The sequence below is a fragment of the Narcine bancroftii genome, chromosome 6, assembly GCF_036971445.1.
Source record: "Narcine bancroftii isolate sNarBan1 chromosome 6, sNarBan1.hap1, whole genome shotgun sequence".
Lineage (NCBI taxonomy): Eukaryota > Metazoa > Chordata > Chondrichthyes > Torpediniformes > Narcinidae > Narcine > Narcine bancroftii.
In genome coordinates, this window is record NC_091474.1 from 187,232,931 (window position 1) to 187,258,477 (window position 25,547).

General features: G+C 39.2%; 1 protein-coding gene across 2 annotated transcripts in view; it reads left to right on the forward strand.

Annotated features, from left to right (window-relative positions):
• Positions 1-25,547, forward strand: part of lama2 (laminin, alpha 2) — a 361,112-nt gene that overhangs the window by 312,367 nt on the left and 23,198 nt on the right. For both annotated transcript variants that reach the window (XM_069886986.1, XM_069886987.1), the window contains exons 47-56: positions 263-422; positions 2,767-2,891; positions 4,654-4,816; positions 4,913-5,057; positions 5,141-5,279; positions 12,247-12,367; positions 12,490-12,666; positions 13,473-13,621; positions 17,058-17,234; positions 24,544-24,718. In XM_069886986.1, the coding sequence (XP_069743087.1) occupies positions 263-422; positions 2,767-2,891; positions 4,654-4,816; positions 4,913-5,057; positions 5,141-5,279; positions 12,247-12,367; positions 12,490-12,666; positions 13,473-13,621; positions 17,058-17,234; positions 24,544-24,718 (1,531 nt within the window). The remainder of the gene's footprint in view (positions 1-262; positions 423-2,766; positions 2,892-4,653; positions 4,817-4,912; positions 5,058-5,140; positions 5,280-12,246; positions 12,368-12,489; positions 12,667-13,472; positions 13,622-17,057; positions 17,235-24,543; positions 24,719-25,547) is intronic.

Here is a 25,547-nt window from a genome sequence, read left to right on the forward strand (position 1 = left end):
AATGGAATATGAATGACTTTTGAAAGATGCCTTTATCATACAGGTCACTGATTCTAGAATTGTATAATTAGCTTTCAATTTTAGTTGGCTCAGTCTTTAACTTCTCACCTCAGTCTTAGTGTGATGAAAGTTATATAAAATGCCGTCATTGAACCTTCTTTGCAGTAATGAATATAATTTGGGGAAAATATATAATTGTGTAATATTCAATCTTTAATCCCAACTTTACGTTTAAACAATGCCATCTCTTTTACAAAATAAGATTTAGAAGAAATGGTACAATTTCAGTACGGGCACTGGATGGGCCAAGAGCAAGCATCATGCCAAATTTATACAGTGGAGTGTCACCTGAAGGTTACACAATTCTTGATGTGGATGCAAATGCTTATCTGTTTGTTGGTGGTTTATCAGGAGAAGTGAAGGTACAGTAAAGCACTTTTCATGTTTGATTTGCAATTGTAATTTATCAATGATCACAGAACTGATCAATCCTACAAGTGATGGATATATTTATTTGTATGGGGTGGGGGTGGGGGGCATGGTTGGTATAGTGGTTAGCACAAGGCCTTTGCATCACCAACAATCGGGACCGGACCAGGGTTCAAATCCTGTGCTGTGTGCAAGGAGTTTATACATTCTCCCCGTGTCTCCCTCTCCATCTCCAGGGGCCCTGGTTTCCTCCTATCCTTTAAAATCGTACTAGGGTGTAGGTTAACAGGGTGTAAATTGGGTGGTGCGGACTCAAAGGGCCGAATTGGCCTGTCACAGTGCTGAATGTCTAAATTTCAAATAAAAAAAATTAAAATTTGTTTAAAAATTATTTTAACTGGATCTCTAAAAAGAAAGATTTAAGGTTCAAGGCTCCTTTAGCTTTATACAGCACTTTTCATTATATTAGGGCATTTCACAGTTGCTGCAGAGTGAAAATGTTACCACTCTCAGAAGAAATATTCCATCTGTTTCTCATCACTTGATCTCATGTTCTCAATTAGCATTTAGCAGGGTTCCATAACCTGGTTGCAGGAATAAATGCTGGCCAAGAGAGCAAGGAGAACTTATTTGTAGTTCAAGTCAGCTCATGTGGGATTGAGAGGGAAGACAATGGCATTTCCAAAAATCCATCTTTGGGTGTGGATTAGTGTCGCAGCTTGGATTATAGGCTGAAGTCTTTGGCAGTGAATGAAGCACACCACCTCTGATTCAGAGCTGAGAGAGCTCTTCAATGAATCACAATTGGGGCTAGAATGCCAGGTATTCTTAAGAATTATTTTACACTTGGGCTCTTTTTTGGCATTATTTATTGGAACATTGCTGCGTGTAACCATGGTGGATGGCTCATTTATCATAAATGTGATGAAATGCTGATTAGAGCCAATTTCACATTGAAAAGGAAAAGCAGACAGAAAACACTGGAAGACTGAGATTACATATTACGACACAGAAGAAGGCCACTTGTCCTCTTTCTCCCTGTTGTGTCTCCACAGAGTAATCCTATCAGTCTCAATCCCCTTTCCTGTTATGTTTGTTCATGGCTAATTACAGAAAACAATTTGATGAATCATGGCTGTAGAGTTGCACAGCCATCAATTACGGGGCATAGAAGATGAAGGAGCAGGAGAAAATCTATTAATCGGGAGTCTTTGTTACAATTCAACCTTTCTTCTAAAGCTCACAAATTCAGAGAAGTGATGCTGTTTTCATCAACACATAAAATTCTCCTTGTCATACCAGGTTTTACTGCCCAATCATTCAGAATTGCTTCTTAGAATCAAAATGTACAATTCCCATCAAATTTTACTGTCTCCTTAACAGAGGAAAAGTGAAAATAAATTGCCGGTGCAAATCACACCATCTAAAACTACCTGCTGAAATATTATTTCAGTCATTTTTTTTATTTTCTGCTTCTGTATGACATTTCAAATTTTATCTGACAAAAGCACAAATCTTAAATCAATAAAACAAATGATGAGGACTTAATTTACCCTATTTAGAGAATACTTTTCTGAGATTTGAACTGCTGATCACCAATTATTGAACAGGAAAGTTGAATGGCCATTCATAATGTGATAGTACAGATCTATCACCAATGTACATAGTGTATATAGTTACTGTATCTAGACTGTGCTTACAGCGATTGGCTGAGAGCTAAGCCACACCCATTACCTGAGCCTTAAAGGGCTGTGTCCCTAGCCAGGTCGGATCATTCCGGACTGGTCGGCCACCTGTGAAGAGCTCCGGTCTTTTGCTAATAAAAGCCTTGGTTTGGATCAACAAGTCTTTGGTTCTTTCGACGAGCTCTACACATAACATTCATATAAAAATTCTAAAGTCATGAAATCATGGAATTGAAACAGTCCTATTATCGATCCTGTTAAACCTCTGAGATATTGAAAGATCTAGCAGCACATTGTGAGGAAGTTGATTGGAAGAGACTAGAGTTTATCTTTGGAGACATGCTGGCTCATCTTTAGTTGGTTTGATAACACATTGAAATGTCACTAACTGTCTTGAATCTCTTATCACCTCTTCCTCTAACTGACTTGGACAAGCTGCACATTGGTAAATCCTTAAGAGATTTAGCAGCTTTGCTGATATTTTATATCCTGCTCAGCATTAAAAAATGCCAAATACCTTTATGTTCCTTGAATGTTAAACATATAAAGCGAAGTGCACAGTTTTACAGACCTCTATTGACTGTCTTCTATTTAGAATCAAATGTTACAATTAAGTATTGTAATTTTAACTTCTCTCTTTAAATCATTCAAGAAATCAGATGTTGTGAAAACAACCACATTCTCTGGTTGTATGGGAGAAACTTTGCTGGATCGTAAACCTATTGGATTATGGAATTATAGAGACAGACAGGGAGAGTGCAAAGGCTGCGTGGTGAGGTATGTAGTTCTTCCTTTACCAAGTATAAATTCTAGATTCAACTCAGGTATCACTTAATTTTGATCCATTTTGAAAACAAGAAAATAAAATTGTCCAATTTCTGGCCCAGTTTAAAAAAGATGTACCTTCCAAAAGAACATGTATGAATTTTTTTCAAAATTCTAACAGTTTACTTCACTAAAACTTCATAATGTAAGAAGATTATGCAAAATTGTAGTTGTAATCCAAAGAACTGGTTCCACAGTCATAGCAGAGGAGCAGGATATGTTTTGAACATAGCACTCTCTACACCTGTGCACCAAAGAGACTATTTACCCATGATGCATGTGTGTCATTTCTTACAATTATTACTATTCCCCTCCTCTTTCACAATAGCCCTTTTTGTTTCCTCATTTCTCTTTTGGAACTACTGCCACTTTTTCAAGCAGTCATCATAACTCAGCATGAGTAAACATTTCTTCCTCTCTCCCTTCTACTTTTTCCCAATTATTTTATATTTGTGATTATCTGTAACTTAGCACTTTTAGAAAAATGACGCAGGTAGACCAGGGTTAAAAGTTCTTAACTCTCTTGTGTGTCAGAGGAGAGACAGAATCGGAGGTGGGTCGAGTGTTTTGTGTTGGTAAGTAGATTTTAGGAGAGATTAAAAAAGGCCCGGGGTCAGGACTTCGGCCTTCATAAATCAGAGAATTGAATATAGGAGTTGAGATGTCATGTTGAAGTTGTATAAGTCATTGGTGCAGCCATATTTGGAATATTGTGTGCAGTTTTGGTCGTCAAATTATAAGAAGGATATAAACAGAATAGAGAGAGTACAAAGGAGATTTACAAGAATGTTGCCAGGGTTTCAGGATTTGAGTTACAGGCTGGGACTATATTCCCTGGAGTGTAGATAAGATTGACTGGTGATTTGATAGAACTATTTTACAATTATGAGGGGGACAGATAGAGTCAATGTGGACAGGCTTTTTCCATTGAGAGTGGGGTAGATTCAAGCAAGAGGATGTGGATTGAGATTGAAGGTGGAAACATTTTGGGGAAACATGAAGGGGAATTTCTTCACTTAGAGGGCGGTTGGAGTGTGGAATGAGCTTCCGGCCAAAGTGGTCGATGCGGGTTCGATTTTAATATTTAAGGAAAAGCTTGATAGGTATATTGACAAGAGAAGTGTGGAGGGTTATGGGCCGTGTGCAGGTCAATGGAACTAGGTGGGAGAAGGTGTTCGACGTTGACTAGAAGGGCTGAACTGGCCATTTCCTGTACTGATATTGTTATATGGTGTCGGGGTGGGAGGGGGGGGGAATTATTTTTCCCCAATAAAAAGGGTAGTGTCAAAAGACTAGAATTTTAAGAACAATCTTAAAAAGGAAAGCTTATGTCAGGAGAAGCACAGGTTTGTCATGGTGAAATTATCAAGAAGATTAAAGTAGTTAAAAGAATGCATGTTGCCAAGTAAAATCAAGGCAAACACAAGAGTAAGGTTTCTGGAAGTGCAATGATAATAACTAAAAGAAGAAATTGGTAAAAGGTGAGCACAGTCTTCCTGAATTAGATAACGGAAAACAAACATTAGAGTAGAAATAAGAACAGCTGACCTCAAAAGAATAACTTGATAATTGTATTGAACACTTGACTAACAGTAATTTTAAGCCATTTTATACCTTTCAATATCTCCAAGACCAATTTATTCCTGTTGAATGAAGTGATGTTAACAGTTCCAAATGCTGTTGATCGTATTGTAATATCTTCCCCTTTTTATAGCCCGCAGCCTACTGAGTCTGAAGGAACTGTGCAATTTGATGGTGAAGGTTATGCAGGTGTTAGTCGACCAACTCGCTGGAATCCAAATGTTTCAGCAATTGCTTTCAAATTTAGGACCTTTTCTTCAGATGCACTTCTCATGTATCTTGCCACAAAGGACCTGGTAATTGCCATGTTAATACATTGAAAATAAGATACTTTCACTTTTCATTACTGAGCAGAGCTCCATTAATTATCTATAAATGATTCTTTTTACCAGAGAGATTTCATGAGCATTGAACTGACTGATGGGCGAATAAAGGTCAGCTTTGACCTTGGCTCAGGTACAGCTAATGTCACCAGTAAAGCACGTCACAATGATGGAAAATGGAAATCCTTTTCCGTATCTAGAATTCTGAAACAAGGTAATTTTTTACTTAATATTTTAAATTTATGAATGGATTTGTTTGGATTTTATTATAAAGAATTTTTTAAATCATTTTGACAGCAAGTATTTCGATACGTGATGCAATAAGCAATGAAGAAGAAAGCCTGCAAATAAACTCTCCAGGAACCAACTATGGTCTTAATCTGAAAGATACCGAGAAGATATATTTTGGTGGTTTGCCTATATTGCAAAATTTAAGGTATAACTTTCTGCAGTTGCACAATTTTAATGAAGGAATTTAAAGCTCATTGTGAATTGAAGTTGAAAATCATTTTAATTTGTGTCTGCTTAGATATGTATCCAGAGCACATCCCAATACATACTGAAATGGAATGCAAGCCATTTAGGAAATAACAAAAGCAAATCAACCATAAGACTTCATTTTAAAAGTGATAGAATTAAAAGTCTGCAAAATACATGAAATGCTAGATTAGATAATGGTATAGGTCATGATGGAGCAGTGAATGCAGTTCTGGGAGCCATGCTATAAAAAGGACATTGAGGCAGTAACAAAAAGGGAAGTGTATCGACAAAGATAAAACCAGTCTATGAAATCATGTTCATGGGGAAAATCAAATCATCATCTGCTTCAGCTGCAAATAGTTTAGTCAAGTTGTGTGTTTGCTTAGGAAAACTAGATATGCAAGGAGAAAGGAATGAAGGACAAGGATCAAGTAGATATAAAAGTTGGCATAGAATTGATTCTTTGGTGTATTTCAACATAATTCCCTGTAAATAGATGTATGTAGTATTTGGGCAATCTAATAGTTATCTGGTAAAACTGGTAATTCAAAGACGAGCTTGTAAAATCTGACCACATCAGAAAATTTGTGAGTGAACATTAACCACAAACTATGTAGAAGAGAGTTAAGTTGGCTTTCTCAGAATTTTGCTGCCATAATTTCAAGGGAAATCCACAGCCATGTGACCTATTCTGCAATTCCTGCCACTCTCAAGGCCTACAATCATGTGATCACCCAGACTCACTTCCACAGCTACGTGTCCTTGCCTGAAACATGGGTTACATTTTACTTCTGATAGATGGTGTGAGACCTGCTGGGTTTCTCCAGCATTTTTGTGTATGGCACTACAACCCCAGCATCTACATACTTTCTTATTTAACATCACTGGTCGTCTTTAAGGTGGACTGGGGGAGTGTTAGTCATGGAGAAGAACAGTAGGAATATCTTCCAGACTCTCAATGTTCATTCACCACTGAACACTTACTGGGTGAAGGTGTAGAATGGTCTAAACAGACAAATCCAGCCCTGTGTACTAAGAATATTCATGTAGGTATATTGTGCTTGTGTGTACTTTGTATGTCCTGATAGTTTTTATAAGTATGGATTCCTGATAAGGACAAATATGGATGGTGCATATTTATGCACCAATGATGTCCATGGCAACTGCTTGCTCATATTTCCCACACATTTCCATCTGATGAGACTCCCCACTGACTTGTGAAATTACTGCATCAAATATAGAATTTGTGTTTTGTCCATTAAATATTGGAAACAGGTTGCAATAGTAAAGAGAGAGCAATAGTTAGTGGTTTGAGGTAATGACCTTCCATTAGCATTCCAAACACCATCTCTGATGAAAAATCATGGATATGAAATGTCAACTTTCCCATCAGAATATTGGAAATGGAAACAAGAGTAGACCATTGAGCCCTTCATGTCTGCTTTGTCATTATCACTTTCCTTCATTTCCTCAGTATGAAAATCTACCAGTCACAGATCCTAAGTCACTGTCTGAATTTTTTTCCATCAATGTTTGTTTATGCAAATTTTTGATATTGAGCATTTGCCAAAATGAACGTCACGAGATGTCTGCAATTTTCAAATCTATCGACAAATTACACTGACAAGCTTTATGTAATTTTATGTTAGAGAGCTACACATCATGGAACAGATCCTTTACCTCGGGTTGGCTTTCTGGGCTGGTCCCATTTGCCTGCATTTGCTACATATCCTTCTAAGCCCTTCCTATTCACATTGGGAAGTTGTTGAGCTTCCTGAGACATGACTGTGTGCAAAGATGTTAAGGAGATGGAAAATGTATCATGGATATAAAGACCTCAATTTGCCTCTAAATACTTATGCTTTATATAAAAGATTTTGTTTTGTGGATTGTTGTGTCTCAGACACTTGTAATGTGACTCTTTAAAACAACGCCAATTTTACCTTGCTAATGCAGTATGTTAAAAGAGCGTTCCATCAGTATGTCCATGAAACTTCACTTTGAACATAAAATCAGAGTACAAAGAAAGTTAAGAGATTATTACTCAATTCCAAATGATTTTCATAAGATTGAATATGAACAGTCACAATGTCCATTTATATTTTGACTTGAGTGTGACAAAAATGTTCAAAGGTGCTTCGCAGGAACATTGTCAAGCAAATGATAAATACCAATCTAAGGAGACAATTCAAGAGATTAGGTCTTTGGCAGCAAAAAGCCTTTATTTTTTTTTTTAATTTAGACATATGGCATAGTTACAGGTCTTTCTGGCCCATTACCCTGTGCTGCCCTAACTACCCCAAGTAAAACCCATGTAGACACAGGTAGAACATACAAACTCCTTACAGAAAGCAAAAGATGAGTCCAGAATTAGAGTATTATTAAGATGATGGAGAAAGATGCAGGGATTTGTGAATGAGAATTGGAATATTGAGTTTTTGCTTGAGGGCCTGTAAGCACGTAGGTGATGAACGACTGGAAGTTCATGAAATGGGCCAAAAAGATTCTGATGGCTTACAGTTTGTGAGGATTACACGATGAAAGCCAGCCAGGAATCCACTTAAGTAGTTAAGTCTTGTAACAAAGGCCCTGTTGAGAGGCTTGGCAGCAACTTAGCTGAGGTGTCAAATTGGGTAATTTTGTGAAAGTAGAAATAGCGTCTGACCTTTGGTGTCTTAGATGTTCAAAGCTGAATGAAGGATCAGTTTTAACATAAAGATTATGATTAATTTGGGTCAGTTTCTGAGAGCTGCAGGAGGAGAGGGGGAGACAGAGACTGAGGAATAAGGAGAGTAAAATGGATCAAAGAAGATGGTTCTATCTTCTTATTATTTAATTGTAGAGACCATCTGTTCATCCAAAACTGGCTTAGTAGTTGTAGTAGGGCTCTGTGGATGCTGCAAGACCTGTTGAATTCCTCCAGCTTTTTTGTGTTTTTACTACAATGACAATGTCTGCAGACCTTTCGTGTTTCGCTACCAGGGCTGGTGATGAGGAACAGGGATGAGAATGATGATGATTAGAAGATATGTTGTGTAGGATTAGATGTTAATATCCCTTACTGCACTTCTGAGACTTGCTGCCCAGACTCTACACCAGGGGTGTCAAACTCAAATTCACGGAGGGCCAAAATTAAAAACTTGGACTAAGTCGAGGGCCGAACTAAATATTTATTGAAATTTTTCAACAACATCTGCATGTTTTCTCTTCTTTCAACATGTGTAATGTTAAACTTTAGGATATAACTTTAGGAGGATAATGTTACAGGCCAGGAGTAGGTAGCTCAAGTTCACCCTTTGCTTGACCTGAGGGAAACCTATTTGGTCCCTGTGGAGATGTAGTCAGCATTCACAGGCTTTGTCCATTTTGGCCTGCATCAGGACTCAGCATTTCCTGCTCACTCCTCAGGCTCTAGGCCTCTATTCACCCTCGACCCACCATCCCTCGACCTGACCAGTCCTTTACCCAACCTCTACTCACCCCTCACTCCACTCGCTCTGCCTCTACCCACCCCATCCTATACACGCCCCTCTAGTGCCTCTCCCCTCAACCTGTTCCTCCCTCTACCCGTCTCTCACCCTCTAATCACCCCTCCCCTACTTGCCCTGCCCCTCCCCTTTTACCTCTTCCCTATCCACCCCTCCTTCTACTCATCCCTCCCTCTAACTGCTCCTCGCACCACCATAACTTCCCCTGGCCATTACTCCTCACCTACACCCTCTGCCCACCCCAGCTTACCCACCTACTAAGGCCCAGCACGCTGCCGATCAGCCTTTGCGGACAGCCACCATCTCTCTCTTCACGTGCAGGGCCGAACCAGCCGTCCCTGGGGTCCGCGCGGTTGCAAGCGCTGAAGGCTGTAGCAACCGGGAGAAGTGCGCTCGCGCTGTGGAAGGGCCGTCCGGTGCTAGTTGCGCGGTGCTTGCGCTCCCCGGGGGCCGTGCGCAGACTGCCATGCCCGTCGCGCCGACAGGAAATCACAGGCGCTCGCCCATCCGCCGCACCGCTCGACAGGTGGGAGAAGTGACTGATTGTGCGGGGAGCCTTCCAACTGGCTTGCTGGCTGATGACATCGACAGACTTCTCGTGTTACAATTTCTCGTGTTACAATGGGGAAGGATGTGCAATGAAGGGGGAGGATGGTGGGGGTGACACTACCAAAAAACAGCATCGGCTCTCACTGCAGGGCGGGCCACCTCTAATATATTTTTGAAATGATCTTGCGGGCCAAATATAATTATATCGCGGGCCAAATTTGGCCCGCGGGCCAGAGTTTGACATGTGTGCTCTACAGGGTAGCCAAGTGAAATAAATGAAGTAAACCACTGAAAAATAATCCTGATTATTTCTGCATTGAAAACAAACATATTTGCTTCCAAAGGTAATATAAATTAACAAGTTCTGTGTCAGAATATTGTGATTTTTCTAAGAAATATAAAAATGGTAAATTAACATCATCATTTTATTTTCTTTTTGTATTTTTCTATTCAGCATGAAGGCCAGGTAAAGAGTATTTCAATGCATGGTTTTTAAAAATATTGTATATAATGTTATTATTGACATGAACTTCACTTAAATTCTTTCTTTTCTTTGGCTTGGCTTCGCGGACGAAGATTTATGGAGGGGTAAATGTCCACGTCAGCTGCAGGCTCGTTTGTGGCTGACAAGTCCGATGCGGGACAGGCAGACACAGTTGCAGCGGTTGCAGGGGAAAATTGGTTGGTTGGGGTTGGGTGTTGGGTTTTTCCTCCTTTGTCTTTTGTCAGTGAGGTGGGCTCTGTAGTCTTCTTCAAAGGACGTTGCTGCCCGCCGAACTGTGAGGCGCCAAGATGCACGGTTTGAGGCGATATCAGCCCACTGGCGGTGGTCAATGTGGCAGGCACCAAGAGATTTCTTTAGGCAGTCCTTGTACCTCTTCTTTGGTGCACCTCTGTCACGGTGGCCAGTGGAGAGCTCGCCATATAACACGATCTTGGGAAGGCGATGGTCCTCCATTCCATTTACTCATCTATACATCTGTACGTGGAGCTGTCTTTCGGGTACTTTATGCCATTGCTGCAAGCTTTACTGCTGTGCTGCTCTGGCAAGCAATGTACATCAAATATTGCCAACTGCAGAATGCTTGTTCAAAAAAAGTATATGGTAATGACGATATATTTAAATGGCACACTTTTTGACTCTTTGGCCAAAAAGTTTGTTCTATTCCTTGAATATTGTGAAAAAAAAATCAGTCTGATAAGGTGGTACATTTTTTATATTGGGGTTGTTTGGACATGACTCCCACCTTTAGTTTGTCAAGTATTTGCTAAAAATGGAGTGAAAATTTGGTGAAGGTGAAAACTAAGACATTCATGTCTGCATTGGTGTCATTAAGAAAGAATTTGGCTGGATTATTGATATCACCCGGATAACATGAACTACACTTAGTGATGTATTCATGCTTAATTGCATGAAATGTTTTCCGTTATTAGCCAAAGGAGGCAGTAATGCCTTTTTGCGTGCTGATGGATTTGCCTGTTTGATTAAATGACATGTAACATTTGTCAGTGAGATAGATATGGGAGATTTGGCATATCTTACAAGCGATAACAGTGTTTTAGGATAATTTCAAGCAACTACTTTGAAACAAGCCCTTCAATCCACTGAGTGGACATTCTCTTCATTGACTTACTTAGACTAATCCTATATTCATCCCCTATTTTATTTTTCTCCTGTTTTTATTCACTTCCCCTAGATTCTACCACTCACCTATATGCAAGAAGGCAATTTTACAAAAGGGAGTGAGAAAAAACAGGGCACCCAGAGGAAACCCATGTGGTCACAGGGAGAATGTGTGAACACCACACAAATGGTCCCATAGATTAGGGTTGAACTTGGAGCTCCAGCACTAATTACACCATTCTGCTGCCTAATAATCTTAAAGAAATCCCACTTTAACTGAAAATATCTGAAGGTCTCAGTATACATTTGATTTGCCAAAGTAAGATATATAAAATGGGCTTTATTCAGAGCCTTTCACACTGTATGCTATCTTCCATTAGGAGATCTTTCAAAAGAAATTATTTATCTTGGACCTACATTGGATCTTTCAATATTCCTGTCCACATCTGGTCAAGGAAGTGTTGGATATGAAGTTCATTAACCTCATGGTGGGCCCATTTACTGCCCACCAATAATCTAAGATATCTGTACTTTCATAAGATGAATAAGATCTCAAGAGACTGTGGCCTGATTTTAAATACCTTATTCTCAAGCCTGAGTGTAACAATAGCTTGCATTTATAAAGCACCCTTTATATTGTACAATGTCTTTAGGCTTTTCAAAGGAAGATTATCAAACAAAATTTGAGCAATGCCATTTAGAAAATATTGATAGGGAAAAGCAGAGAGATTTGGCAAGGACATCTGAATGGTTAAGATTCAGGCATGTATCTGTGACGAGGCACTCTTATTTCTTCGGGCCCACAAAATAAATAGAAAACAGTGCCTGGCGATTCATATGGTCAACCTCAGGTTCCATCCTGAGAGTTCTGACCTGATATAGATCCATAATCTTTTGGATGAGAAGTTAAACTAAGGCCTTGTCTGCAAAGATGGATATGATATCACAGAAAACTATTTCAGAAATGCTTTGGGGTATTATCCTGCCCAACAGTTATTCCTCAAATTGACATAAACCACTTCATCCAGATAGTATCACATTGTTCCTTGTGGGAGTTTACACTGCAGAAACTGTCCACCTTATTTTCTAAGTAACACTTCTGTAATAAACAATTGACTGAAAATTGCTGTGGGATGATTTAAGGGGGCAATTGATACTTCTAAATGTCAGATATTTTTTGAATTATTAGCATTATTTCCCATTTTATCATTACACATTGCTATTTTATTTTTTTACTGACTTAATGTTTTTACATATTGCAGGCCTGAAGTCAGTTTGAAGAAATATAGTGGCTGTCTCAGAGATATTGAAATTTCACAGTCACCATACAATTTATTGAGTGGCACAGATCACCTGGGTTTGACAAAAGGCTGTACATTAGAGGTTTGTTATTTAAAACCTGACAATAAGTTTGTTTTGTTTTCAAATGCTGGGTTCTATTCATCATATTGAAGTGTTCCAGAACTGTCTGTGATTTTTCAATTGGACTTTTTTTTTGTTGACAGAATGTTTACACAGTTAGCTTCCATAAACCTGGATTTGTTGAGCTGCAGCCACACGCATTGAACATGGGCACAGAAATATCTCTTTCTTTCAGTACTAAAAATGAGACTGGAATGATACTTTATGGAAGTGGAAAGACAGCAGCTCAGTTTAGGAGAAGACGTCGCCAAAGTGGACAGGTATTGAAAAAGTTATTTCGTCATCGTAATGTTTGATCAACTTAGAGATATTTGTACTTTAAAACATCCCTGAAATGTAACATTATTGTTTTTGAGAAATCCTTGCATTTTGAGCCAGTGAAGATAATAGATCTTTGAAAATGCAGCCGATTAACTTTTTCCCTGTCATTGTATTTATTTGAAAATACAATGGAACCCCATTATAACGTAATAGTTTGGGATACAAAAAAAAATCTCATCGCGAAAAATGCGGGGTCATGCTAAATCCGGGTTTCACCATTGTGTACAATGTATACACAAATTGAACGTGGCAGCAACCCCACCCCCCCTCTATTCGTGGCAGCAATCAGCCCCAGACTCTTCGCGGCACCACTCCCCCTCCATTCATGGCAGCACTCACCCCTCCCCACCCCTTGATCGCAGCAGCAAACCCCCTGCCATTTCATCCACCAAGATAAACATCACTGTACTTACCTTAATCATTTAGATGTGTTACTTCTAAACATCCGCTGCACCACAGGGATGTGGTACTGCATCTTTTAAAATGGGCTCGCTTAACGTCCCATCTCAACGACGTTAAGCAGCAAGTACCTTTTATATATTGGGGTCCAATGACTCATCACGTTATATCTGAATTTGGTTCCATTATAATTGTGAAGTCGCTTATTTTATGTTCAGTCATTTTTTTCAAGATTTTCAAAGTTAACTAACATTTCTAAAAAATATTGTTAATCCAGGTTCAGTTTGAAATCATTCAGTTTCTGCGTTGAATGTCTGTGCTCAAACTCTATGTTTTATAATAACAGGTGTATTATACAGTTTTCCTAAACAGAGGGCGCCTAGAAGTGCATCTTTCGACTGGGACTCGAGAACATCGGCGTGTTATAATCCGACCAGAATCAGGAATGTTTAATAATGGAAAAGAACATAGTGTTAGGCTGCATCGATCTCAGGGGTATGACAGACTCCATATTATTTTTGTTTATTTATTTTTTGATTTTAAATAGTCATTTTATTTATTGAGACATACAGCACGGCAACAGGCTCCCCTGCACTACAAGCCCGAGCTGCCCAACTACATCCTACACCCATAACCTCCAGTATGTTTTTGAATGGAGGGAAGAAACCAGAGCCCACATGAAAAATATATGCAGACACAGGGAGAATGCACAAACTCCCCACTGACAGTGCAGGGAACCCCAGTCCCCATTGTTGCCACTCTAACAGCACTGAACCAACCGCCCATGCCCCTGTTGAATCAGTGACCAGAAGGGCTCATGAGGTACTTTTTCTTCATGTTTCAGATCTGGTTTCAGGGATTGGTCAATCACAGAATAGTTAAGCACAGAAAGAGGCTATATGGCTCATCACTTCCATCCCATGTACCCTTCTGCCACTGGGAGTTGTGTCCTTTTATGTTTTTACCCTTCATCCTTTGATATCTCCCTCATATCTCCTCTGTCCCACATGGAACAACCTTTGTTCCTCCAGTTTATCCACTTCACTAAAGTCTGTCGATCCTGAAATCATTTTAATGAACCTCTTCTACCCAGACTCCAAAGCTCTTACATCTTTCCCTCAATATTTCAGGAAAAAAGGGGCAGGGTAATCCAGTTGAGGCCGATTCAAATTATCGTGACTACTTTTTTCTTACTTTTTATGAAAGACAGTTTATCCAACTCTCGCTACCTAGTTAGTCTTCCATGAGGTGCCGATGAACTGGCTGTATTGGAATCACAGAGAAGCATGCCTCAAGTCACATAATGATTATGAGTAACTGCTAGATCTGCAAGTATTGGATCAGCAAGTTTGGGGAGGCAGCCAACTATCACAGCAGCAGTGATCCAGGTTCGAAGGAGCCTGCATGCTCTCCCCGCGTCGTGTGTCTCCTCCCACATTCCAAAATGAGGGTTCCAAGTCAAGTAGGGCACCAGGACACAGCAGGTTCATGGGCTAGAAGGGCCTACCCCCACGTGGTACATCTTTTTCAATATTTTTATAGAAATTTCAATTCCACGCCGATAAAAATACAGTACATAAGAATACATATTAAAAAAATAGCAAAGTACAGAGTACACTACACTCAAATCATACTACTGTATATCATCCACAGAACCCCACATTCTTAATTGAAAAAATATATTATAATAATATTTTATTAAAAAAAATAATCTAATACCAGTACCAAAACCAAAGCTGTTTGGCAAAGAGGGAAAAATTATTCCCTGTCTCAGTAATAAATTTACCTTATTAATCAATACCTCTGCATTAATACCAAATCAGAGATTTTGAAGGTAATTCAAAAAGGGTCCCCACAATGTTTGAAAATTTAAATTCAAATAGGATATTGAATATCGAATCTTCTCTAAATTTAAACATGACATAATGTCACATAACCTTTGAGTGTGGGTAGGCGGAGCAATGTTCTTCCATCTAAGCAACACTGCCTGCCTAGCCATAAGAGAAATAAAAGCTAATACATGCAAATTAGATGCTGTTAAGGTTATGCCTCTCTCTCCAACAATACCAAATAAGGCAGTTAAAGGATTAGGCTTAAAATTTACTTTAAAAAGTACAGAAAAACTTTGAAATATATCCTTCCAGTATTTCACAAGATTTGAACATGTCCAAAACATATGAATTAATGAAGCATCTCTCCATTGTTGCATCGGTCACAATTAGAAGATAATCTGCATAGAAGCGAGATAGTTAGACTTTGGACATGTGGGCCCTATGTACTACTTTAAATTGTAGCAGAGAGTGATGAGCACATAAAGATGAGGCATTAACCAATCTAAAATTTCATAATAAGTTTCTTCAGAAATTCAAAACTGTAGGTCCTGTTTCTAGGCTTTTTTAATTTTATCCAAAGGAGCCTCTCTTAATCCCAACAACCTGTCATAAATGTTAGATATGGAACCATTATAAAAAGGATTCAAATTAAAAATTATATCGATTACTCATCAAAGCTCTTGGAAAATGTATGTAATTGAGATCGTAAAAAAACTCTAATCTGTAAATATGAAAAAGAATGGGTATTTGTAAGCTATATTTAACTGACAGCTGTTCTAAAGAGAGAGACTCCCCTCAACAAATAGATCTTTAAAACATTTAATGCCCAATCTATACCATTCTTTAAAAGCTACATCAATCATGGAAAGTTTAAAGAAATAGTTAGAAAAAATAGGTCTAGAAAGAGAAAATCTCAATAGACCAAAATGTTTTCTAATATCCAGATCCTCAACGTATGTTTAACTACAAGATTGTCAGTTAATTTATTTAAAGATAAAAAAAGTGAGGATCTGAGAAGAGAAATAATAGAAAATTTTATAACAGAATTAGATTCCAAAGAGACTCATATTGGACACTTCACCATTAATATAATATGACCCAAACATAAGAGTCCCTGTATTATTTGACAATAATTCCAACTGATTTTATTCTACTCACCTTACAATTAATATTTAACAGCAACACACTCTGGGACATTACTCAGTGGTTCATATGAATGAATTCAATCATTGTTGTTTTGGATAAAGTAATGAGAGGATAAATCATTGAGCTCTTGACTCCAACTTTTACATTCATTCTGTGATAAAGTCATAGATACATTAAAGAAACAGAAGCAACTCCACTGGATGCTGCATTCCCTTGTGGTCAAATTTCCAAAAACAGTGCCCACACTTCTTAAAAATAATACTTCTTTGACCAGGAAGCACTTGGAAACATCTTAGTTTTATTGAAATCTCTACCTGAATCTTTTTAACCCTAAGTTTATAACTCTATTATGTCAATATTCAGGATACTGCATGTTCACAAATCCTTTCATGCTGCCTAAACTATGTTTCCAGTGTTCGCCTAATTGATTGGAGTATATATTGAATCTTGTCCCAACTGATTGCTCTTTTGCTCTAATGGTTTCTAGCTAACAGTAGCCTTTTCGCAACATTGTCCCAGCCAGCGACAACATTTGAATATTGACCCAGCTCTGTGCATTGTTAGCTCAGTGCTGACCCGACAGTCTGCCATGTTACCCCAATGTTTTCCCAGCAAACTGCCATGTTACTCTAATGGGTCCTAGCTGACTGCTGTGTTTCCCCAATGTTGTCTCAATTGACCTCTCTGTTATTTCATTGCTGTTCCAGCTGATGATTGCATCTCCACAGTCAACACATTTTGGAGATGGTTTGTTTTGGAAAAATGGTGACTGTTACATTTATAAACCTGATGAAATCTTTCTCTCCATTAGTATTAAATTAAAATAATTTAATGTATTTAAAATATTGTTCAAAGTAAGTACAATGTTGATGCTAACTCAAATTGTTATCTTTATTCTTTGTAAGCCCTGAGTTATAAGCATTTTACTGATATGGTATTTCTTTCACTCTCAGGTTGCTCACAGTACAAGTGAATGAAGAAACAGCTCAAAAACAACGACTACCTCATAATCAACCAATTAGTATTAAAAGATTGTTCGTAGGAGGTGTTCCAATTTCATTCCAAGCTAGTCATTTAAGAAACATCATAAATTTTGAAGGTTGCATTTGGAACTTAGTAGTTAATTCAGTGTGAGTAATGCTTTATTACTTATCAAAAAAGTAACATTTAGATAAAACAAAATAAATTAACATGGTGTTTCGTCAGACAAGCCTTTGTCAAGTGCACATAATAGCAGCAGAGCAATTACTCCAGCTTGGTGAGTCCTAGAGATCTAACTTACAGATACAGACCCTTTGGCCCAACCTGCCCTTGCCAGCTTGGATCATACCATTTGGCTCCTATTCTTCTAAACTACTTGCTTATTGAAATGACCTTTGAATGTTAGAAATGTCCCTTCTTACACCACTTCCTCTGGCAACTCGTTCCATACACCTACCACCCTTTGGGTGACGATGGTGTTTCTCCGGTCCCAATTACATTTTTCACCTCTCACAAATCTGTACCTTCAATTCCCATCCCCTGGGAAAAAGAGCTACTTCTGTAAACTCCACCTTAGCCCCCTGTGCTCCAAGGAAAAATGTTCCAGTCTATCCAGCCTCTCCTTATAATTCAACTCTACCAGTCCTGGCAGCATTCTTGTCAATTTTTCCTGCACCCTTCCTAGCTTAATGATACATTTCCTGTGGATGAGTCACCAAAACTGCACACTATACTCCAAGTGTGGACACAGCAATGTATATCTGTGTGATGTCTGTAAAACATCCCATAATGCTTTTTGGGAGTTGCTAAACAAAAGCCATGAAATAAAAATAGATAAATCATGGATTCTTTAACTTGGTACAGTATCTAGGAATCTACAGCATTGAAACAAGGCACTCATCCATCTAGTTCACATTGCTCTTTGTAGAACAAAGCCACAGTCATATTTTTGCACTTTCCTGAAAAAAATCTACTCATTACCTCCCCTGAAGAGCCAATCAAATTCTCTTTAAAAAATCCTATTAATATTTCTATTACCAAACTTAAGACAGCAAATTCCATACCATAATTAAGTATTTTTTCATATTCTTGCTGAATATTGCCTCTCACTTAAAAATTTGTTTCCCCTTGTTGTAAAGCCATTGACTGATATGAATAGTTTCCTTTTAACCTATCAAAATCCACAAAGATCATGCACATCTCTGTCAAATCTCTCAATCTTGCTTGATCTATGGAAACCAGCAACAGATCCTCCAGTTTTACCTTGCAGATGAAGCCTCTCATCTTTGGAAATGTTTGATGTACCTTTTCTGCATCTCACTGAGATCTTAACAGTCTTCAAAGTTGTGCCTGCAATTGGTTCTATACCAATTGTGGCCCATCCTAAAATTTCAGCACATCCAAGAAAAGCAAAAAACTCCGCTGTTGAAACCTTAAATTATAACATAGTAATAATAACATAATAACAATTACAGCACGGAAACAGGCCATTAGGCCCTTCTAGTCCGCACCGAACCAAACACTCCTCTCTAGTCCCACCTACCTGCACAATGACCATAACCCTCCACCTTCTTCTCATCCATATACCTGTCCAGCTTTTTCTTAAATAATAAAATTGACTCTGCCGCCACTATTTCTCCCGGAAGCTCATTCCACACCGCTACCACTCTCTGAGTAAAGAAGTTCCCCCTCATGTTACCTCTAAACCTCTGCCCCTTAACTCTTAACTCATGTCCTCTTGTTTCAACCTCTCCTACTCTTAACGGAAATAGTCTATCCACATCCACTCTGTCTATCCCTTTCATAATCTTAAATACCTCTATCAAATCCCCTCTCAACCTTCTACGCTCCAAAGAATAAAGACCTAATCTGCCCAATCTCTCCCTGTACTCTAGATGCTTAAACCCAGGTAACATTCTGGTAAATCTTCTCTGCACTCTCTCCACTCTGTTTATATCCTTCCTATAATTAGGCGACCAGAACTGCACACAGAACTCCAAATTAGGCCGCACCAACGTCTTATACAATCTCAACATCACCTCCCAACTCTTATATTCCATGCAATGATTGATAAAGGCCAGCATACTAAAAGCTTTCTTCACCACCCTATTCATACGAGTTTCTACCTTCAGGGAACGACGTACCGTTACTCCTAAATCCTTCTGCTCTTCTGTATTCATCAATGCTCTCCCATTTACTTCGTATGTCCTGTTCTGATTCTTCTTACCAAAATGAAGCACCTCACACTTATGAGCATTAAATTCCATCTCCCATTTTTCAGCCCACTTTTCTAAGCAGCCCAAATCCCTCTGCAATCCTTGAAAACCTTCTTCATTATCCATTATTCCACCTATCTTAGTATCGTCTGCATATTTACTAATCCAATTCACCACCCCATCATCTAGATCATTAATGTATATAACGAACAACAATGGGCCCAATACAGATCCCTGAGGCACACCACTGGTCACCGGCCTCCAACCTGACAGACAATTTTCCGCTACCACTCTCTGGCCTCTCCCTTTCAGCCAATGTTCAATCCATTTGACTATCTCAAAATTTATACCTAAAGACTGCACCTTCCTAACTAACCTTCTATGTGGTACCTTATCGAAGGCCTTACTGAAGTCCATATAGACAACATCCACCGTGCTACCCTCATCCACATTCCTAGTCACCTCTTCAAAAAATTCAATCAAATTGGTCAAATAGGACCTTCCGCCCACAAATCCATGTTGAGTGCTCCTGATCAGACCCTGTCTATCCAGATATTTATAAGTTCTATCTCTTTCTCCATTAATTTACCTACCACAGATGTCAAACTTACAGGCCGATAATTGCCAAGCTTCCTCCTTGAACCCTTTTTAAATAACAGAACCACATGTGCAATACGCCAATCCTCCGGCACTATCCCCATCTCTAATGACATTTGGAAAATTACCATCAGAGCCTCTGCTATTTCCTCCTTTACTTCTCTCAATGTCCTGGGGAAGATCCCGTCTGGTCCCGGAGACTTATCCACCTTTATATTCCTCAAAAGCCCTAACATACATCTTTCGTAATCACTATATTCTCCATATTTACCCAATTTGCTTTTTTTTATCTCACATATCCCAATATCCTTCTTGGTGAATACCGAAGAAAAGAAACTGTTCACTATCTCCCCCTTTTCTCTAGGCTCCACACACAGTTTTCCACTCTGATTCTCTAAGGGACCAATTTTGTCTCTCGCTATCCTTTTACCATTAACATATTTGTAGAACCCTTTTGGATTAATTTTCACCCTGCTTTCTATAGTCTCGTACCTTCTTTTAGCTTTCCTAATTCCTCTCTTAAGATTCCTCTTACATTCAATGTATTTTTCAAACATCTCCTTAATTCCATGCTTCTTATACCTAATGTACGCCTCCCTTTTTCTTCGAACCAAGTTTCCAATATTCCTTGAAAACCACGGCTCTCTCAAACCTTTTGCCCCTCCTTTTAACCTAACAGGAACATAAAGCTTTTGCACTCTCAAAATCTGATCTTTAAAAGACTTCCATCTCTCTACTACATCCTTCCCATAAAACAAATTGTCCCAATGCACACCCTGTAAGTCCTTTCGCATCTCCTCAAATCTAGCTTTTCCCCAATCAAAAGCCTCAACCCTTGGCCCTGACTTATCTCTTTCCATAATGACATTGAAGCTGATGGCATTATGATCACTGGACCCGAAGTGCTCGCCAACACTAACCTCCGTCACTTGACCCATCCCATTTGCCAACAGTAGATCTAACACTGCTCCTTCTCTGGTCGGCACCTCTACATATTGTTGTAAAAAACTATCTTGCACACATTTCACAAAATCTAACCCATCCAGCCCTTTCACAGAATGTGTTTCCCAATCTCTATGTGGAAAATTAAAATCTCCCATAATTACAACCCTGTGCTTATCACAAATATCCACTATCTCCCTACAGATTTGCTCCTCTAGGTCTCAGTCCCCTCCGGGTGGTCTATAATACACCCCTACAAGTGTAACCTCTCCTTTCCCACTCCTCAGTTCCACCCAAATAGCCTCCGTCGATGAGCCCTCTAATCTATCCTGCCTAAGCACCACTGTAATATTCTCCCTGACAAGCAATGCAACACCACCTCCTCTTGCCCCTCCGATTCTATCACACCTAAAGCAACGAAACCCAGGGATATTTAGCTGCCAATCACATCCCTCCTGCAACCATGTCTCACTAATCGCTACCACATCATACTTCCAAGTATCAATCCACACCTTCAGCTCATCCACCTTTTTTACAATACTCCTGGCATTAAAATATATGAATTTCAGAGATTTCCCAATTCTTAATCCCTGTTTTCCCTCATCTTTAATAACAACATTATTTCCTTTTCCTGCTGATTGCCCTTCATCTTCTTCCAGAGCATTTCCTTTCTCTATCACCTGCCCATCCATATTCAAATACTTACTACAAACTTTCTTTGTTTGCATTCTAACCTTCTCCTTACTGCTCTGTACTATTTTGCTCCCTCCCCCCAACCATTCTAGTTTAAAGGATCCTGAGTAGCCCTAGCAAATACCCCTGCCAGGATTCTGGTCCCCCTGGGATTTAAGTGTAACCCGTCCTTACTGTACAGGTCACATCTTCCCCAAAAAAGGTCCCAGTGATCCAGAAAATTGAAACCCTGCCCCTTACTCCACCCCTTCAGCCACGTGTTAATCCTCCACCTCATTCTATTTCTATTCTCACTGTCACGTGGCACAGGGAGTAATCCAGAGATTACCCCCTTTGCGGTCCTTCTTTTTAACTCCCTACCTAACTGCCTGTACTCACTTTTTAGGACCTCTTCTCTATTCCTCCCTATGTCATTGGTACCTACATGTACCACGACCTCTGGCTCCTGTCCCTCCCACTTTAGGATATCCGGGACACGAGCAGCAACATCCTGGACCCTGGCACCAGGGAGGCAAACCACCATCCAGTTCTCCTTGCTGCGTCCACAGAATCCCCTATCTGTCCTCTTAACTATGGAGTCCCCTACCACTATTGCCCTCCTCTTCCTTTCCCTACCTTTCTGAGCTACAGGGGCTGACCCTGTACCAGAGGCACAGCCACTGCTGCTCCCCCCAACTTTGATGTCCTCCTCAACAGTACTCAAAGAGGCGTACTTATTGCTGAGGGTTACAGTCATAGGGCTCCTCTCTGGCACCTTACGTTTTTCTGTCCCTCTCCTAACTGTTACCCACCTTTCCTCCTCCTGTGGCCCTGGCATGACCACCTGGCTGTAACTCCTGTCTATGACTTCCTCTGTTTCCCTAACCAGCCTGAGGTCATCGAGCTGCAGCTCTAGTTCCCTAACACGGTCCCTAAGAATCTGCAGCTCGACACGCCTCGTGCAGATATGGACATCCGGGAGTCTGGAAGACTCCAGGACCTCCCACATCTGGCACTCCCAACAACACACAGCCCTAACACTCATCCTTTACCCCAATGAAGTAGTAATAAAGACTATCTTACCTTAATGTGCAGTGACTCATCCTCAACCTGTGCTCCCACTCACTCGCTGCCGCTCCCAAAAACCTTTCCTTTACTTTAATACACTACCCAATGTGACCACTAGCACTGTCCAATCCTAACCAGTTTCCTTTAATTACTCCCACCTACACTCCTAATTCAATTACTATCTCTACACTGAACAGCAATCCCCACCTAAATTATTAACTCTTAATTAAGACTAAATGACCACTCTACTCACGTCCGTTCAGCACAGCACGCCCCCGCCTCTTCGTTCCTTGCCAACTGGACCTCAACTGAGGTAAGGTTTTCTTTGTTTTTAAAACTCCCCCCTGCTGACGTCACCACACGCCTGCGCACTAGCCCCCTCCCCCTTTTAAATTTTAACTTAAAATTAAATTAACTACTTTAACTTTAAATTTACACCAACAAACCCTTCCCCTTACAATTTAAATAAATAAATAAATAAATACACACCTGACTTTTTAAATAAATAGATAAATTAGGACCACTCTACTCACGTCCGTTCAGCACAGCACGCTCCCGCCTCTTCGCTCCTTGGCAACTGGACCTATAAACAGTGAATATTGGAGATATTCACGGTCATTAATGGAGACAGAAGCAGAGTTCACATTTCAGGTCCATGATCATTTATCAGAAACAAAAACCAAACATGTCTGGACCAAGAGAAAACTGAATAATAGTAGCAATGGTATTGTCAACTGAGAGAGGAGGATGAAAGATCATCACAAATGATTCATCTGAAGGGGATGTAAAGAAAACAGAATATAAGAAAGGTGCTGGTATTCTACTATACAATACATTAGGGAAGCAAAACATTGCAACTGTCTGAAATCTCAAAGTAAAAATGAATGCTGGAAATGGTCAGTAGGTCAGACAATATAGTGGAGGATAGTCAAAATTATTGTCCTAACCAGACAACCTCTCCTCAGAGGTGCATCTCGACAACCCAAGGTGTTTGATTTCTAATTTTTATCAAATCTGATGAAGTATTTACTTGCCATATGCTTTAGTTGATCTGCTGTACATTTCTAGCATTATTTGGCTTTACTTCAAATATATCTCCCTCATTTGAGTCCAGATGATGGGCATACTAATTATTAATGAGTCAAAAGCTTGATTGTGGAGATGGTATTTAATGAATGGTTTTTTTAATGAAAGAGAAGGAGAACAGCAGATTCAAGAGGGACTGACTAAACTTTGACATGTGTGAAGATTAAAATTGGTGAGGTGCAGGAGATGGATTTGAAAAATGCAGATATCACTTGGGAGAAAAGGCCATGGAAAGATTTGTAATAGAGGATTAGAATTTTTAAAAATGAAGCACTGTTTTACTAGGAGCCAATGCATTTTAGACAGCTGAACTATTGTTTGAAGGTTTGGAAGTTTTTGAGTTTTCCCCTGAACCATCCCCTGAGATATTAACTGAGAGCATTAAGTATATTTTAATATTATGAAGTATGAGCTAAATATCCTAGTAAATGACATCCAAAATTCACCAATGTTCTAACAATAAAACATATCCACAATACCAGATACAAAATTTTGTACCTTATTTTTATAGTCATTGCTAATATGAAGTATGTAAACAGTGTATGAATTTAATTATAGAAATCTTTGTTTACTGAACAAATTTGTTGCTCGATTGTAAACTCTGTTATAACAATTGCACTTAATGATAATAGATTTGAGATCATTTATGTTAATTGTTCTCAAACTTTCCACTCAGATACCATATTAAGTAATCCGTTAGTAAGGGTGGTACTTAGTAAGGGTCTACTTAAAATGGTATGTGACTGGAAAATAAAGTTGAGAGTCACTGACTTATGTGATGAATAAAATATTAAAATACAATTTCTTTTTTGCAGTCTCTTTGCTTAAGGGTTTATGTTAACCAGATAATTGTTCTTCTATTTGCTTTATCCTTTAGACCTCTTGATTTTGCTCAACCAGTTTCTTTTGAGAATGCAGACATTGGGAGGTGCCCAATTCGAAGGCCTTCAAGACCATTTCATAAAGATGAGATTGAAACAGTAACTAGAATCCCAGCTGAAATCTCTCCCAAACCTATCCCAGAAATGGAAGGAATTCCTACACCTGCTCCTGTAAGTTTTTCTTTTCATCAAATGGATACATCAGCACAATGTATTTCCAAAAATTATGCCGACTAACAAATTAAAGGAAGTGCACTGATTGTTTAGTGTTCACTCATGGAATGTGAGCATCACATAAAAGACCAGCAATTTATTGCCTATCCCTAATCACAATTGTAGGAAAGTAACTTACTTGAACCCTTGTAGGCCTTCTAAAAGACTTTCAATGCACTGTTCTGCTAACTAGTTCCAAGATTTTGCTCAGTTGATGACAAAGAAACACAATGTCTGGATAGTGTGGAACTTGCAAATAGCTGGCAAGAAATGGGTTTCTCATAAGCTTGCTGCTCCATCCTTCAAGGATGATCTCATGTTATGAGTCCAGAGGACCCCAAAACCCAGCAGCAACAGAAATTCACCAAGACAAATGGTTACTTAAACAAAAGTTGCTTTTAATTATCTTTCAACATGAAAACAGGATAACACTTTATCTTATCACTACAGGTATTAAGTTAACTTAACCTAACTTAGCCCCCTTCTAATTTTAAGTGCAGGTGTTTGTAATGTGTGTGTAAGTTTAGAAAAGTTAATTGATTCACAGTCCAATCTCACTCTCATTCCTCCAAGTTCACTGGGTGCAGGCGATTCTTATACTGTGCACATAATTTAACATTTATGAGGTTTACCAGGCTTTAGTGCTTGAAAAGTAAATAGTTACCACTCAGGAGGGTTCTTGTCAATTTTCAGAGAGAGATTTGTTGTTCGCTGGACACAAACTGATTCCTTCTAATCAACCACATCAATGTCTTGCTGACGTAACTTGCCCATCAGGGTTTTCCAG